The sequence below is a fragment of the Rousettus aegyptiacus genome, unplaced genomic scaffold (assembly GCF_014176215.1).
Source record: "Rousettus aegyptiacus isolate mRouAeg1 unplaced genomic scaffold, mRouAeg1.p scaffold_m13_p_12, whole genome shotgun sequence".
Lineage (NCBI taxonomy): Eukaryota > Metazoa > Chordata > Mammalia > Chiroptera > Pteropodidae > Rousettus > Rousettus aegyptiacus.
In genome coordinates, this window is record NW_023416287.1 from 2,867,202 (window position 1) to 2,883,269 (window position 16,068).

At 47.3% G+C, this 16,068-nt stretch overlaps 1 protein-coding gene across 2 annotated transcripts in view; it reads right to left on the reverse strand.

The window, feature by feature from the left end:
- The window catches only part of RAB22A (RAB22A, member RAS oncogene family), a 42,425-nt gene that overhangs the window by 18,435 nt on the left and 7,922 nt on the right, over positions 1-16,068 (reverse strand). For both annotated transcript variants that reach the window (XM_016124903.2, XM_036229232.1), the window contains exon 3: positions 846-927. In XM_016124903.2, coding sequence (XP_015980389.1) covers positions 846-927 — 82 coding nt within the window. The remainder of the gene's footprint in view (positions 1-845; positions 928-16,068) is intronic.

Here is a 16,068-nt window from a genome sequence, read left to right on the forward strand (position 1 = left end):
GATAAGACTGTGATGACGCGCTATTTCTCCTGATTACTGCTGGTACACTTTGAAGAGCTTAAGATAGCACCGAGCATCCATCAGATGTTTTGTTTTGATAGTGCTGTTTGAAAACAAAATTAAACAGCAGCTGAATAATGGGTGGCTGCCAGACACTCCTCAAGGAGGAGATCACCGGTTGGGCGGCTGGAGGGCAAAGGAGGCAGCAGGCGGGAGTCTGTCTGTCCCCCGCCCCCCCACTCCTGCCTGGCCTGGGCGGGTTTCACCGAATCCCACTCCGCACTGTGATGCTGCGGCCCAGCCTCCCCCCCACCCCCCGCCCCCGTTCGGGCCCTTCCTTAAGCAGATAACCGTCTTGGACAATTTTATCATCAGGCGTTTATTAAGTACCTATTGCCAGGCACTGTGTTAGCTCATCCATTTCACTTATATCTCAAACTTCATATGCCGTAAAGTTCCCTCTTTAGCTTTTAAAAGGCAGCTATAAATGAGATGTGCTTAACTCTTCCTTTTTACCACTAATTCTTTTACACCTTTGCTGGAGGATGGAGCCCCAAATCACACACAATGCTCTCTCCGAGCAGGATTTCATCAGGCCTGTTAGTCAGCATTTACTTTAAGACACTAAAAAGCATAAAAATGCCCTCAGTGCCCATTATCACTTTCTCCATCAGTGGACTCAGTGGCTCTAATTGAAAAGAAAAAGGCTGGTCTACACGAATGGAAATAAACGTGTCTCCGGCGCACAGAAGACAGTACCGTGATGTGACAGGGACATTGACAGTTTAGTTGGAGCTTTGATTTGGACCTCTGAAAAACACATAGTAAATTAAAGAGTGACTTACTCGTTCTTGTCCAGCTGTATCCCAGATTAGGAATTTATGTAGCTCATTTTGGTACTGGACAGTCTTGGTCATAAAAGATGCCCTACAAAGAGAGACCTAAATGATCAGAACACAATTATTTAAAGCACGTTGCCAGCCCCAGTTGGAAATATCACTCAGGCTTAACGCTCAAACTTCCGCTCCACCCTACACCCTAACTATAGTCCTCCCTGGAGTTTTTAAGAGATGCTTTTACATTGGCTACATAGTCTGTGTCAAGATACAGCATTAGGCATACCTGCCCAACACTGAAAAGGCAGGGTTCTCTGGCTCGTGACTGCCCAAGCTCCATACTGCAAGAACCAAGAGATATTTGGTGGTCCAGATATCACCCCCACCTTGTAAAATATAGAAGTTGTCATTTTAAAAGATAGTACCATGGGAAAACTTTCTAAAGAAAACTGTGTCCAGAAAATGAGTGCACCAGTAAAAAAAATTTTAGGCCATCTGGGTTTGCCCTCTCCCACCTCCATACCGTGAACGGCCAAGTGACGACTGGGGTAACACTCGGGCTAAAAAAATTAAGATGACAAACAAGGAGCAGGAAAATCCTAGAGAAATAACACCCTGATGACCGCCTCTCTGGTTCGTAACAAAATGGCCCCTCGGCTGACATGCGGCCCACGTAAGACACCAGGGCCTGACCAGCCCCTGATGGAAAAGGGGTGACGGTGTGCAGGTGACCTCTCTGTGAGGGCCGCTCTGCCCACGGGCCTTTGAAGGCACACGGTCCTTTTAATTTTGGGGTCTCATTCTTTTGGAGAATCTCTGAGGAGCTATGGTGGCCCAGAGCACTGGCCTGGTCACCCTGGGGGCTCCTGGACAGAGGTTCAGAAGCCTTGCGCTGGGGCTACGGCCCACCTCACCCAGAGGGCCCCCTCCTTGGAAGTCCTGTGCCTCCCAGTGTCCTCGACGCATCGAAGAACTCGGAGATGATTACATCTTCCCTTCTACTGCACAGGCCTTCTGGGGCCAAGGGCCAGGCTGTGCTCTCAGAACCACACCCTGATCACCCTAATTAGGACAGTGAGCTCAACAGCGTGGCATTTTCAAATATGCTGGCTGTTGTGAATATTTTAAGATATATAAACTTCAAGAAACTGCAAGTTGAAATTGATGGAATGACTCTCTAAAGAATCACTGAGGTCAAGGTGGCAGAGAGAGAGAGAGACAGAGAGAGAAAGAGATTGAGATTCAATATTAAGCATACTTCTTCCTGTGGACTTGAAAACAAAACACAAAAATAAAAGTTAAATTTGAAAACAAAAAAAGAATTACTGAGCTTAGCTAAGCATCAGAACCTTTAGATTTATAAACTTAAACTCTGCTACAATCCAATTCCTGGCAATTTATATAAATTTACAGTTTAGTAAGCACCTCCAAAACAGTGACTATGATCAGGAAGGAAAACTGAGTTAGGCAGCAAGATCACATTTTGGATAGGTACTATTTACTGGATATTTATTCGTTGGAAATTTACCCCTTGGTGTCCTTAGTAAAGTGCTTTACGCATAGAAGGTGCTCAGTAAATGGTTATTGTATCAAGGACTTTTGGCAACTCACTGTGATTAAATCGGGATGTGTAGCATGATTTCTCACTCAGGAGAGATCTAAGCATTCAAGCAGCCTTGTTTATTGTGAAGATTAAATGACACGATGTATGGGAGAGTGCTTTGTAAATTGCGAAGCACTACACCTATACGAGGTATTATCATTATTATTTAAAGGCAGCTCCGGGAAATGTTTTAGTTTAAACTTTACAATTAATCCTAAAAGCTTGCAAGTCAACTCTCCATCAATTATGGTCATGGCGTTCCACTTAAGAGTGACAACAGGCATCCGATGGAGGCCTATGAACAGAGCCAGCGCACCCGACGCATCCATTCTGCTGCTCAAGGAAGAGAAGAAATACACTCGGAATAGGCAGAAAGCTGAGAAAGGTGTATGTAACAATTAAAAGGAAACGTTTCATTATAGGATCGGAACTCGCTGAAGTTCAACCTACCTGCCCTTCAGTGAAGGCACAGGCTGATTACTCAGGAGCAAGACACAGGGCCACGGTAATGCGATGGAGTCTCTGGGAGGATTAGGCCTGTGTTCCGGTCCTTTACCCCGGAACAGCTGTCCCCTATCCCCACCCTCTCCCCTGCCCCATCCGTACCGGGTCGGCGTGTGCCCAGAGCCCCCACTGGGTCTTCCCGGGGCTGGGCCTGCGGCTTCTTGTCCCTTCATCGCCGGCATCGCTCGCCCGCACTGCTGGTTCTTCGAGAATCTCGTCTGTCCTCCTGTCTCAACCACCCAGAAAAGCCCCAAGCGGCCTCCCCACCTGCTTCCTCTGCCCAGTGCTGGCGTGGCTGCCGTGCTCGAGGACAGTCACAAGGCTATGTGGGCCAGAGTGAAGGCTAGCCTATGTTGCTGGGCCTGCCTCGTAGGCCCCTTGGCCCACACGACCATTACCCCACACGCCAGGGCTCCTGTCCAGGCCCCTGCCACTCACCGCTACCCTCCTTTTCGAGGCAACGGCTTGTGCAGCCTTCTCCGAGGAAAAGGGAGAGGGCAAGCCCCAAGTCCCCCAGCGGGAACCCAGCGCACCCTCCCGGCTTGTAAAATAAGTTCTCCTTCGCGCTGGCTGTGATGTCCACTTCTCTGGGGTTGAGTCAGAGATGTCTTGTCTTTCTTTGCCCATCATGGACACCCTGGGTCACAAGTCTGGCCCACCTGGCCTGGGCCGCGGCAGCCAGAAACTGGTCGCCCGTTCCCAGCTCTTCCCGACCGTCCCTCCCCTTGAACGCTCTCCCACGGGCTCTTCCACGCTGAGATGCTGCCCACTCCCTAGGTCTTAGGTCAGCTGCCAAAGGTCACAGAAAGCTGTGAGCTCCACCCCGCAGGCAGCCTCCCGCCCCAGCCTCCCTCTGCCACACACACCACCCCGTTTCTTCTTCAGGGCGCCTACCTGTGTCTGCACAACGCCAGATTAGCTAATCTTTTTTTTAAATTCCTCTGTTCCAAGTCTCACGCACTCTTGCGAAACGTCGCACTCTGGGGTGGGGGGGGGGGTAGGGGTAGGGACCCGCTGGAACGGGGGCGTCCTCCTTACCGCCCTGCGCTGTGGCATCTGAGAACTCTGACACGTTTACCCTGATGCCACGGACATTTCGCTTTCTTCTCTCCAGTGGTTCCAGGGTGTCTTGGCCAAGCAGCTCCCGAAGCACAAGGTGAGAAGTGCGACTGAGGTGCCCGGGGACCTGGGTCAGAGGTGACCCTGGCTCTCTCACTGCAGCCAGGCGTGTGGCACCACAGAGTGAGGGATGTGGTTCAACTGGCACAAGGCTGACCCTGCCCGGGGAAGTCCCTCCTGCCTGCTCAGCCACCAGCCCTAACTCCTGCGCCAGGCAAGCCCAGGAGCCGTGTGGACAGTCGGCATGGCCCCCCGCCCCTCAGACTTCGGGGTTCCAAGGAAAAAGCCACGGCACTTCATGGGCTCTCTCTGCTGCTGACTCGTGTGGAATCAGGTGTCCTTTGTCACCTGTGGGTCCCAGCTCAGGCGGCGAAGGTGCGATGATCACAGCTCCCTCACCTCTCCTCTCCTGAGCCCTACCAAGGCCCCCGTAGGGATGTGCTGATTTCTGAGAGTCTGAAATCTTGGTCTAGCACACCTGGAAGAAACACCTCCGTTTCCTCAGCATTTGGACTTGGCTTGTCTGTGTAGTGGCAACACCTGGACACAGGGTCACACGCGAGACGTCTCACCCAACCGGTCCCTCGGGAGCCCTGGGCTGGCCTGGGGCAGGCGGCCTCCTTCCTGACTCGGGCATGAATCCTGTCACCTGCTGAGGACAGCACTTTTCCAAATCTAAACACCTCGCCGTCTCACACGACATGGAAAGAATTGAGCTTCTTTCCAGCCCAGCCCCACGAGAGTCCCCACTCCCAAGTCCTCAGAGCATGGCCTGCCTCCCCCCGACGCGACACTGGTCTGCAATGAGTCTGTGTCCTCTCTCACTCACATCCAATTTCATAGAGCCGTCGGGTTTTTCATTTTATATTTAATCTACACTTGAACTTCGACCTTTGAAATAAATTCAGAAATCGGACCCTAGTCTTTGAACGGGACTCCTACAATTCTTCCCTCCCGCGGTCCCTGGGACACCAGGATCACTCTTCCAACGTCCGCGTTAAATGGTGCGGAGGGTCTGATCGCTTCAGCGTCTGGCTTTTTGAAACACCGGCGCTGGCCCCTGCTGCCCACGCGACACGTTTTTGTTTCCCGGCCTGCCGTTTACTTGTCTGAGGACCTTATTTTTCACTACTGAGCCATCTCTCTGCCTAGACAGATCTCATTACCTCTTTAATCTAACATCCCCGCTAGCATTATTTCCTAAAGCTAGAACGCCTTTCATACGCGTCTCCATTTTTCACGACATTCTAAAAATATGACTTTTGTGCACACCGATGATCTTTGGTCAGAGCACGTATTCCCAACGAAAACACTTGCCACGGACGTTTCCAAGTTTCTGTTCTTTCAGTGCGGGGGACTCGTCCGAGCGCAGGTGTGGCCTGCCACCACGTCCCAGTACCTCTCCGGACTGCAAGCCCTTCCCCTGGGACGGCACGTGAGTTGCTGCCGTCTCCGTAATGACACACGGTGCCTTTTAAGGATGACCAGCTCAGCACGTTTTAAAATTAACGAAGGACCATAAACCACTCTAAGTGTCACACAAACGATGCCTGCATCTCCAGGGTGTATATGCGGATCGGAACACCATCGACTATGCCAAGTCTGAGCCATGACCAAAAGTACGTGGAATCTAGCAGTTCCGCTAAGGGACACACCCACGGGCCGCCAGGAGTTTGGGATGGACGAAGAGTCTGTCGGGGGCCCAGTGAGCATTAGCTGAATGTAGGGCACGTCTGTCTTACGTCAGAGGCTTCGAAAAGCCAGCCGTCCTCCGAGTACCTAAGCGCAGTGGCCTGCGTGGGCCCCGCAGCCGCGCACGCCTTCGCCCTCTCCTTCGAACGCGGCCGTCTCTAACCAACCAGAGCTGAGCTGAGGCATCACTAGTGCTTCCTTCTGAGCCACCAGGACCCGCCCGGACCAGCGGGGTGCACGACGGATGGTCCGCTCTGCATGTCCGTGGTCAGCTGAGCAAACCCTTCAGGACTTTCTACTTTTACGTTATTCTAAACCTTTTGGGAAAATATTTAAAAGCACAGAAAGGTATCTTTAAAAACAAAGATAGTAACTAAGTTTAATGACAGAGTGTAGCCTCCCATTTCCCAAGCCTGTCCAGAATAATTTACATAACATGCAGCCTTTCAGACCACACGAGATGACGAAACCAGCCGCCCTGACGAAGTGCTCCTCGCCGTCAGGGACCCGTTCCACTTTCACACGTGTGACCCGTGAGCCTCTGGCTACGTTCGACTCGCAGAGACGTGGCACTGGGCGGTCCACTCCCTCGAACGCGTGGCCTTCCACCTGAAGACAGGGACACAGGGCAGGCAAGATGAGTGCCAGCCCTTCCCTGCCCCCAGGAGGCTCGCAGTGGGAGGACCGGCAGCTGAACAGACGATCACAAGGCAGATACTCAGTGAGACCCCAAAGGGTGGACAGAGCTGTGACGGCGCGGAGGTCAAGCCAGATCTGAGCGCCCGGGAAAGTGGACGCCAGGGGTGGGGGGCCGAATGGCGCCCTGCCCTCCAAAGGAGGTTCGCGCCCCAACCCAGGACCCTGTGAATGCAGGGGTAAGGAGCCTGCCCTATCTGGGTGAGCCCGATGCAGTCACAAGGGTCCTTACGAGAGGGACCCGGAGCCAGGAAGAAGGCGATGTGAAGCAGGAAGTGGAGGCTGGAATGACATGCCCTGAACGTGGATGCAACGGTCACAAGTCACAGCGGCCACGAGAGGCTGGAGAAGGCCAAAGACCGGATTGGCCCCTCGAAGCCTCTGGAAGGAGCCAGCTCTGCCAGAGCCTTGACTGATTTCACACTTCTGACTTGCAGAATCATAAAGTAATGAACCTGTGTCCTTATGAGGCACAACTTTGCTGTAATTTGTTACAGCAGCGACAGGGAGCTAACGCAGCGGGAGGGTTTCAGAGAAGAGGGGAAGTTTGAGCTGAACCCAGAAGTCCAGGAAGGAGCAGATGGGGACAGGACCTGGCTCTGTGTGTGTGTGTGTGTGTGTGTGTGTGTGTGAGAGAGAGAGCGAGAGAGGGTGAGGCAGGCGGAGTCAGACCGGGTGGGGTGCGGGAGGGAGTGCACTTAGGTGGCCACAGAACAGGCGGGCCAGGGACGGCGGGCGGAGGTCAGCAAGCAGCTGCACCCCAGCACTAACGGACATCTCCTCTCTGTGAAGCTCCATTTCCTGTAAGCCAGCGTCCCCCCAAAGGCCCGGGATTCACCGTCACCATTTCTGCTGTATCTGCGTTCCATGTGAATTATTACAACTAAATATTATGAAAAACCATTTTTAAAAATAAAAAACAGCCTTGTCTAAGCAATAACATTGGTAAAATTAAAAACCTGCAAGTTTCACGGACTAGTTTTATTGATTTCTTTTTCCTAACAGATGATAAAATACTTAGCAATATAAATTTAACGTGCTCCTCCGTGTGCCGGTTAAAGTCGCCTTACGGACAGCGCTCTGGGAAAGACAGCCAGGGGTGGAGGGGAGCCGCTGAGCGGGCAGGAAGGGCTGATGCCATCAGACCTGCTCCAGAGGTGAACTCTGGAAGTGGGCAACAGGACTTTAGGGTCCCCCTGCAGATACCAGGCCCTTACGACCCGGGCACGAGTGACACAGATCTCTATTTTTAAGGACCTTTCGGGGCTGAAGTGGAAACGGACAGGTAGGGGAACACTGGGGAACGCCAAGCAGTGTGAGCGCTCGGGCTCATGGCAGAGCCAGACAGGAAAGGGAAAAGACGGGAAACAGGCTGAGGGGTCCTGCAATGCCCCTAGAGAAAGATGGGGCACGCCTGATGAACACGAAGGGACACTCTGAGGCTGACACACAAAAGCCGCAGGGTACCGGCGGGTGTGACGGGGAGAAAGAGTTCTGATAAGTCTCAGGCAGGCTTCTGTCAGCTCGGGCAACTGTGTACGTGATGGGCTATTTCAGACATTTCCAAATTGTGACTGTATCATTAATTTTCCGAATAGGTAGCACAGCCACGTGCTTCATTATCCAAAACGCACGGACGGCATGGGCACATACTGAAACGCCTCCCTCCTTCCCGTTCTCCCCCTTCGATCCCTCTCCCTGGAAACTGATCTTCCCAGTTTCTAAGGTCTTCTTTCAGAAATACTTCAGCTTTACACATGCACGCGTCCCCTGCACCCTCCTTTATTTATTTTTAACACAGATGGTAGCACATACTACACATCTTTGATTTCTTTTCACTCTACACTACACCTAGATCATCCCATGTAAGGAGAAAGTTTTCTTAAGCTGTTTCATTCCTTTATTATATTCTATTGAGTGGTTGCCTTATAATTTATATAATTATACCCCTACTAATGAACAATGCTGCAATTATGAACTCTGTACAATTACTAACCTTGTTCGGAATGTGAGTTTATTTGTGGGATAAAGTCCCAGAGGTAGAACTGCTGGGCACGTGGCATGAGACACGGGCGTACTGGGTTAAGAGCGTGGACTTCTAAGCCAGACGGCTCGACCCTGCTTATTAGCTTTGCCACCAAATGCAAATCACTGGACAAGTTCCTTAACCTCGCTTTGCCTCAGTTCTCCCATTTGAAAACTAGGAACAACTTCAGCACTCTTAACACAAGATGCTTATCCAGCTATAACTAACGTCCAATAGAAGGTGGGGTGTAGGTTCTAACACTTCGTATTCTCATGTAACTACTGAACAAAAGAAGATGAAGACCGTTTCCATAAGCCCAGGAAGTTCTCTCGGGCCCATTTCCAGTTAATCCTTGTACCCACCCCAGGCAAGCCACTTTTGACTTTGACTTCATAGATTAGTTTTGATCGTCCTTGGGTTTCATATAAGTGGAGTCATAAAATATATACTCTATTTTGTCTAGCTTCTTTCCTTTAATAATGTTTTTGAAACCTATCTATTTGGCAGTTAAATCTTTTTTATTGTAGTGCAGTTTGCCATTGTATGACTGTATCACACTTTGGCCATTCTTATGCTGAGGGATATGTGGGTGGCTTTAAGGTTCTGGCTATTATGAATACGGCTACGGTAAGCATTTTGCACGGGTCTTTCTGCAAGCGTATATTTTCATTTCTCGTAGGTAAATACCCAAGGGTGGAATGGCTGGGGGCCACAGGGTCGATGTGCGTGTAACTTCATGTGAGAAGACTCCTCCGAGCAGTCGCACCGTTTATACTCCCAAGGGAAATGTAAAGTTCTAGCTGTTCCACGTTCTCACCAACATTTTGGTTTTATTCTTTATGTTTAGCCATGTCTTAAGAACAAAGCATGGAGGTCCACTGCTACCACTTCGACACTGTACTAGAGGGTCTGGTCAATACAACAGGCAAACAATCAATCAAACAACCCCGCACCTTCCCCAACAAAAAACAAAGGCACAAAGGTTGTAAAAACAGGTCTGGGGTAAAGGCAGCAGGAGGGATTAGCAGAGACTGATGGGGTGGACACACCCCTAAACTAAGGAAGACGACTCAGATTTTGCCCCACGAGTGATAAGGCGTCCACGTGGCGGTGGGGACTGGATCTGTGTGTCTGGAAGAAAACATGCAGGAGAGTTGGAGAACGTTTTCTGCCAAGGGTTATAGAGTAAATATTTTTAATTTGGCTTTTGTGTGCCATAATCTCTCTCCTCTTTGCTGCTGTAGCATGAAAGCGGCCACAGACAACATGTAAATAAATTGCTGTGACTGGATTTGGCTCCTGGGTTACAGGTTTGCTGACTCTGACCAAGAGCTTCAAATTACTTATAAAACTTTAATACAATGTCTGGAATGCAATAACAAACAAACTACGCATTCAAGGAGACGAGTCAATGTGACCAACAATAGAGATAAAACACCATGAAGAGAAATGGAGGTGATTTAGAGACATCTTTAACTTTTGTTGTGAAAATTTTCACACACACATAGTAGACTCTATTATCCAACTCCAATATCATCCACTTTCCATTGTTTTGTAATTAGAAGTGGACTTTAAAATAATCATGCATAATAACTGTAAGAAAATAAAAACAAAACAATTTCAGCAGAGAAAAAGAAACTAAAACAAACAAAACCAAATGAATACTCTAGAACTTTAGAAAAATAATAACTGAAATCAAGAACTTAATGCATAGGTTTATAGTAAGATTAGAATGAGTTGAAAAAAATGATTAAAGAACTGGATGAAGGGCTAAAAGAAAATACCTAGACTGGAGGAAAAAAGGATGGAAAATACAGAAAAGAGTGTAAGAGACATAGAAAAAAATATGAAAAAATTCTAACCTACAAGTACCAGTAGCCTGAGAATGTGAGAGAAAACGAGACTGACGATGGCTGAGGATTTCCCAACTCGAAAGACATCAGACCACAGGTTCGAGGACTGCTACGAGCCAAGTGGGAGAAAGACAAGGAGAACCTCACGTACCTACAGGCAAGGAAATCCTGAAGGCACTTGGAGGAAAAAAAATGACACATTAACTTCGAGAGAGGGAACGAATAACACCTGACTTCAATAAAAACAAATGAAGCCAGAAGAAAATGGGCTACATATTTTCAAAGTTCTGAAAGACAATAACTGAAAACCAAGAATTCAACATCCAGTGAAAATAGACCACAAAAATGATTATGACCGGCCCAAACGGCTCAAATGCGAAACAGCTGTGGGCGGAGACGTGGCGCGCGGGCCTTTCGGGCACTGCTGGTGGGCGCGGAGCCGGGGAAAGCGCGGTTTCTCACGGAGCCGGGCAAGCCTTTAGCTCCACTGTGGTCCCAGGGCACCCGACGGCCCCACGGGTCCTCACTCCTGGGACTTCCGTCCTGGTGCGGTCCCCTCGCACAGCGGATGCGGCTGACCCCTGTGATCAACAGGACATTACGGAAATGACAGATGAGGTCATAAAGCACCGTGGCTTCCTCCTGTGCTGGCACGGATTCCGCGTCACGAGAAGTGGCTGCCATGTCGTGAGGACACTCAAGCGGCCTTAAGCCAGCTAAGGTGTGCCTAATTCCCGACCCGCAAACACTGTGCGAGGTAACGCGCGCTCGCTGTTTTAAGGTAACGTGTTCCACAATGACAAATAAAAGCCCTGTAACCAGAAGTGCCACCCTTAGGTATATACTCAAGAGTACCACGTGTATATGTCACAAAAGTAACTGCATGCCAATACTCATAGCAGCTTCATTCATAATAGTTCAAAACCGGACTCCATCGACACGTCTACCACCAGAAGAGTGAACAAACCGCGCAATACTCGTACAATAGAACACTGCTACTCGGCGGTGAAAAAGGACGAACTAGCGATACACGCAGTTCCATGGATGAGTCTCAGAAACAGCATTTTGAGTCAAAGAAGGCAGCATAAATGAGTACGCAGGACTCCAGCTACGCGAAGTTGAAAAACACACATATCTACGGTGACAGAAGTCCGAACTGAGGTAGGTGAGGGTGGACAGACCAGGAAGGGGGCTGTCTGGGTAACAGAAATGTTCTTTATCTTGATGATACTTAAATGAATACAAGGTAAAAATTCACTGAATTGCGTATTTTAAAAAAATTGCTCAATTAAAAAAAATGTAATTGAGACATTTTCAGGCACACACCCGAGCACTAGGAGAGTATGTTAAAGGCAACACACAGTGCTCTTCGGAACGAAGGAACCCCGGATGGAAATCAGAAATGGCGGCGGAATGAGAAGCAATGGGAAGAGCAGACGTGTGGGGGAGATCGACGGGAACGTTCTCTGCGCAACCACGAGTGGCCGGGGAGGTCTAAATTATGGAGTTAAAACAAGAGAATAACAGGCAGGAAGCAGAGAAACTGGACTTGAGATCCCCACACCGCTGGAACATGATAAAAGTAATAATTTATGTTATACTCGAATAAGCCAAGGATGCACAGGGTGATTTCCAGAATAAACACGTGAAGGATAATAAAAAACGCGTTATCGCCCAGATGACGATGGGGGAAACATAGGCATTAAAAACAAAACAAAATTCAATCCAAAAAAACATAGTGCAGACAGCAGAAGTAAAAAGTAATGTATAAAAATGTAGATTTAAACATAAATATATCACTAACTATATTAAAATATTAGACACTCAAATTAAAAGACACAGTTGGAGAGTCACGCGTCCAGTGATGGCGGCTGTAGCTGTCACGAACATGTCGAAGGCAAGAGCAGAGCTGAGGGACAAGGTTCGGGGCTGCTGGTGTGGCTGGGAAGAGAGGAGCCGCCCCAGAAATGGAGGCAGAGGAGGGAGCGGCAAGTCCACACGCGGGCTCCTCGCAAGCCCGCGGCTGTTCCTACACCGCACTCGACGGGGGAGGCTCCAAGGTCAGCCACCGCTGGACGGCTGAGCAGAGATTTCAGCTGCTTCCAACTGCGGGAAAGAAAGAGCTGGGGGTTCGAATCCTGCCATGTTCCAGGGGCTCCTTGGACACCCTGAACGAAAACGGCCATAGGCCATTCCTTTGAAGCAAAGACAAGATCCCAGGAAGAAAGACTTGCCACGAGGCCGAAGGCAACACTGCAACAGAACCTCCTAATGGAGTGCAGAAGCAAGCTTCGCAAGTTCAAGGCGACTGGTCTGTGATGTAACTTTCCGCTAAAACACAACTCAACACTCCTCGCCGAAGATAAGAGAATCTAAAACCTCTGCAACGTTATCTCCTGCAGTGTCCAGTGCACAATCAAACGCTACCAGATATGCAAAGAAACACAGCCCGTGGTCAAGAGAACAGGGTAAACAGCAAAAGATCCTGAGCTGATCCAGATGCTGGCATTGGCAGACATGGACTCTAAAAGTCCCCATTATAAATATAATTAGAGCTTAAAGCAAAAGAGTCATAATCAGAGCTTAAAGCAAAAGAACGAACAGATGGGGAATCTAAGCATATACAATATGAAAAACCAAATGAAAATGCTAGAATTAAGGACAGCATCTTCCGTGAAAAAAATACACTAGATTTGCTGCAGAGACAGTAGAAGGAGGGATCAAGTGAACTTAAAGACAAGTTAGTAGATGTAACGTGATCCTAAGAAGAGAGAGAAAAAGATGGGGGACAAAACAAACCACCCCAGGCCTCCGTCACCTGTGGGATGGTATCTAACAGTCTAACGTGTGCAACTGGAATCCCACGGGTGGAGCAAGAGAATGGGGCAGCCAAACGATTTTGATAAATAGGAGATGAAAATGGCTCAAATAACCAAATTTCTGATCCAAGAAACTCAATGAACCCAGAATATATTACGCACCTGGAATAGTACAGTAAATTGCTGAAAACAAAAGATAGATCTTAAAAGCGGCCAGGCAATAAAAGGATACATCACACACATGCTAAGGATGATGGCAGGTGACTCAGCAGAAACCATGACGCAGAAAATTAACTTGAGATAACACATAAAGCTAAACTATGAAGAAAACAGGAGAACATCTTTGAGACCTTAGGGCAGGCAGAGCTCACTTAGAGAGGACTAAAAAGTATGAACCAAAAAAGGCAAAACTGATAACATGGGCTTCATGAAAACGAGAGCTCCCCTTCAACAGAAGACGTCATTAAGAAAACGAAAAGGCGAGCCACAGAATGGAAGAGAACATTCGCAATGCACATACCTGGCAGAACAGTCACAATAAATATCTCTGGCAAAAAAAAAAAAAAAAAGCTGTATTTGTAATAGATTAACAATTTCTGCAACTCTGTAAGAAACAAGACAAAAACCCCAGATAAAAATGGGCAAAAGACATTCTTGAATAGTGACTTCATAAAAGATATATGAATGACAAATAGGCTCATGCAAAGACGCTCGATGTTATTAGTCATCTGAGAAACGCAGATTGAAAGCTCAACGAGATGTCATTTTACGCACACGAGGATGACTGAAGTGAGGCAGACAAATACTGGTGAGATGCAGAGTGACCGGAATTCTGAACGTTGCTGGAGAGAGGGTAAAATGACACCAACACTCTGGACGACTGTTTGGCAACTTCTTATTAGGGCGTATATGCACCTACCCTATGAATTAGAAATTCTACTCTAGTCGGTTACGCACAGGACAGGAATGCCCATTGATGTCCGTAGAAAGAGTTGTAAAAGAATCTTCACAGCATCTCCATTCATAATAGCCCCAAACGGGAAGCGGCCTGATGGGACGTCTGTGACCGGGGGGACGGACAAACCAACCGGCTGTTATCTATCCACACGAGAATGGCATTCACCAATTAACAAAGGACAGTGATACATGCAACAACGGTGCGGACTCTCCGAACATCGTTTTACGGAGAAGGAATCGGGCAGAGAGTACGTTCTGTATCATTTCATTTATGTGAAATTCAAGAACGAACGAACCTGTTGGGACCGAGATCGCCACAGTGGTTGCTTATGGGAAATGGGATTCACAGAAGGAGCTTTCTGAGGTGATGAAAATTTCTGGCTCTTGAGTAGGGTAGGTGTTAGTTGGAGTACACTTTATCAAAATCATATCATAAGCTGCTTGCAAGACCCACCCAAAATATAACGATACAGAAAGGTTAAACACGAAAGGATGAGATAAAGATGCACCATGTAAATACTGACCAAAAGAAATAATGTTTTTATATTAATAACAGACAAATTGGGACTTCCTAGAGCTAAAGAATATATTTCAGAATGTTAGGTTTGCATTTATCAGTCAGATAAAAAATTCTGAACCTGTAGGTACTTAATGTAGCCGTGAAATCGATGAGGCAAAATTGACAGAATGAAAGAGAGAAACAGAAGCACACGACCGAGGTGGGAAACTGCACCCCACTTCTCTGAGTAGCTGACGGATTCAGGTGAACCAAGCAACCGGCAAGGGTAACAGAAAAAGTGAGCATGATTAATAAATGACCGACGTCCACTCACGACACGGCGCACAATGGTTGGAGAGTATACGATCTTTTCAAACACATATGGACCATTTGCCAAAATCAACATATGCTGGGCCATAGAGAAAATTCTGAGATTTTAAAGGATTTAAATCATATAAACTATGTTCTCTCACTTCAATACATTATGCCAGTAATCATTAACAAACTAGAGAATTTCCCTGTATTTGGAAATTGAGAAACACATCTAAATTGACACTTGGATCAAAGATGAAGTCATAATAGAAATCAGAAAATATTTTTGACTGATAATGAAATTATGATATATAACAACTTGCTGGATCCAGTGAAAGCCAAGGTCATGGTTTTAAAATATAAGGAATATAACTGAAAATAGAGTGAGAATCAGTGATATAATCACCTATACCAAAAAGCTGAATGTCAAAGGGAGATCAGTATAGAATCTGAACATCTTTATTAAAATAAAAATAACAAAAAACAAGCCCATAATCAAAACTAATAAAAAAAAAAAACAGAAAATATGAATTTGAATAGTACAACTATCAAAAACCGCAACATCTTAAATTCTATTAAACAAGGACAACTCACAGCCAGATGGCATTGCTGATGAATTTTACTAATTATTTAAGGAACCTAAGAGCAATTTTATACAAACTCTTTTTTGGAAGAGTTTCTCAGCCAGTGTTATGAGGCCAACATGACCTTGCTAGAGAATCTCATGTGTACATTACAAGAAGGAGCATTCCACGACTGTCTCACCTATAAGCGCACACAAGAATCCTGAACAAGTGATCACAAAGTAAACAAAGTGATATGTGAAAATACATGTCACGATCTAAATGAATTTATTCCATGAAAATTCAACAATATAATTTACATTGAAAGCATAAAAGAGAATAATTATGTGATCACCTCAATAGATGTAGAAAAATGTTTTGATAAACCTAATAGTCATTTATGCAAATAACCAAACGAAACACAACCACCACCCAGCAAATGACGAAAAGGACACTTTTGTACTGTGATACGGGGCACGCATGAAACACCTACGTGAATATTTCAAGGAATGATGGTGAGAGCTTTCCTGAGAGCATAAGAACACCCACTACCGCCATTTCTACGCAGCGCTGTGCTGAAGAGTGCACT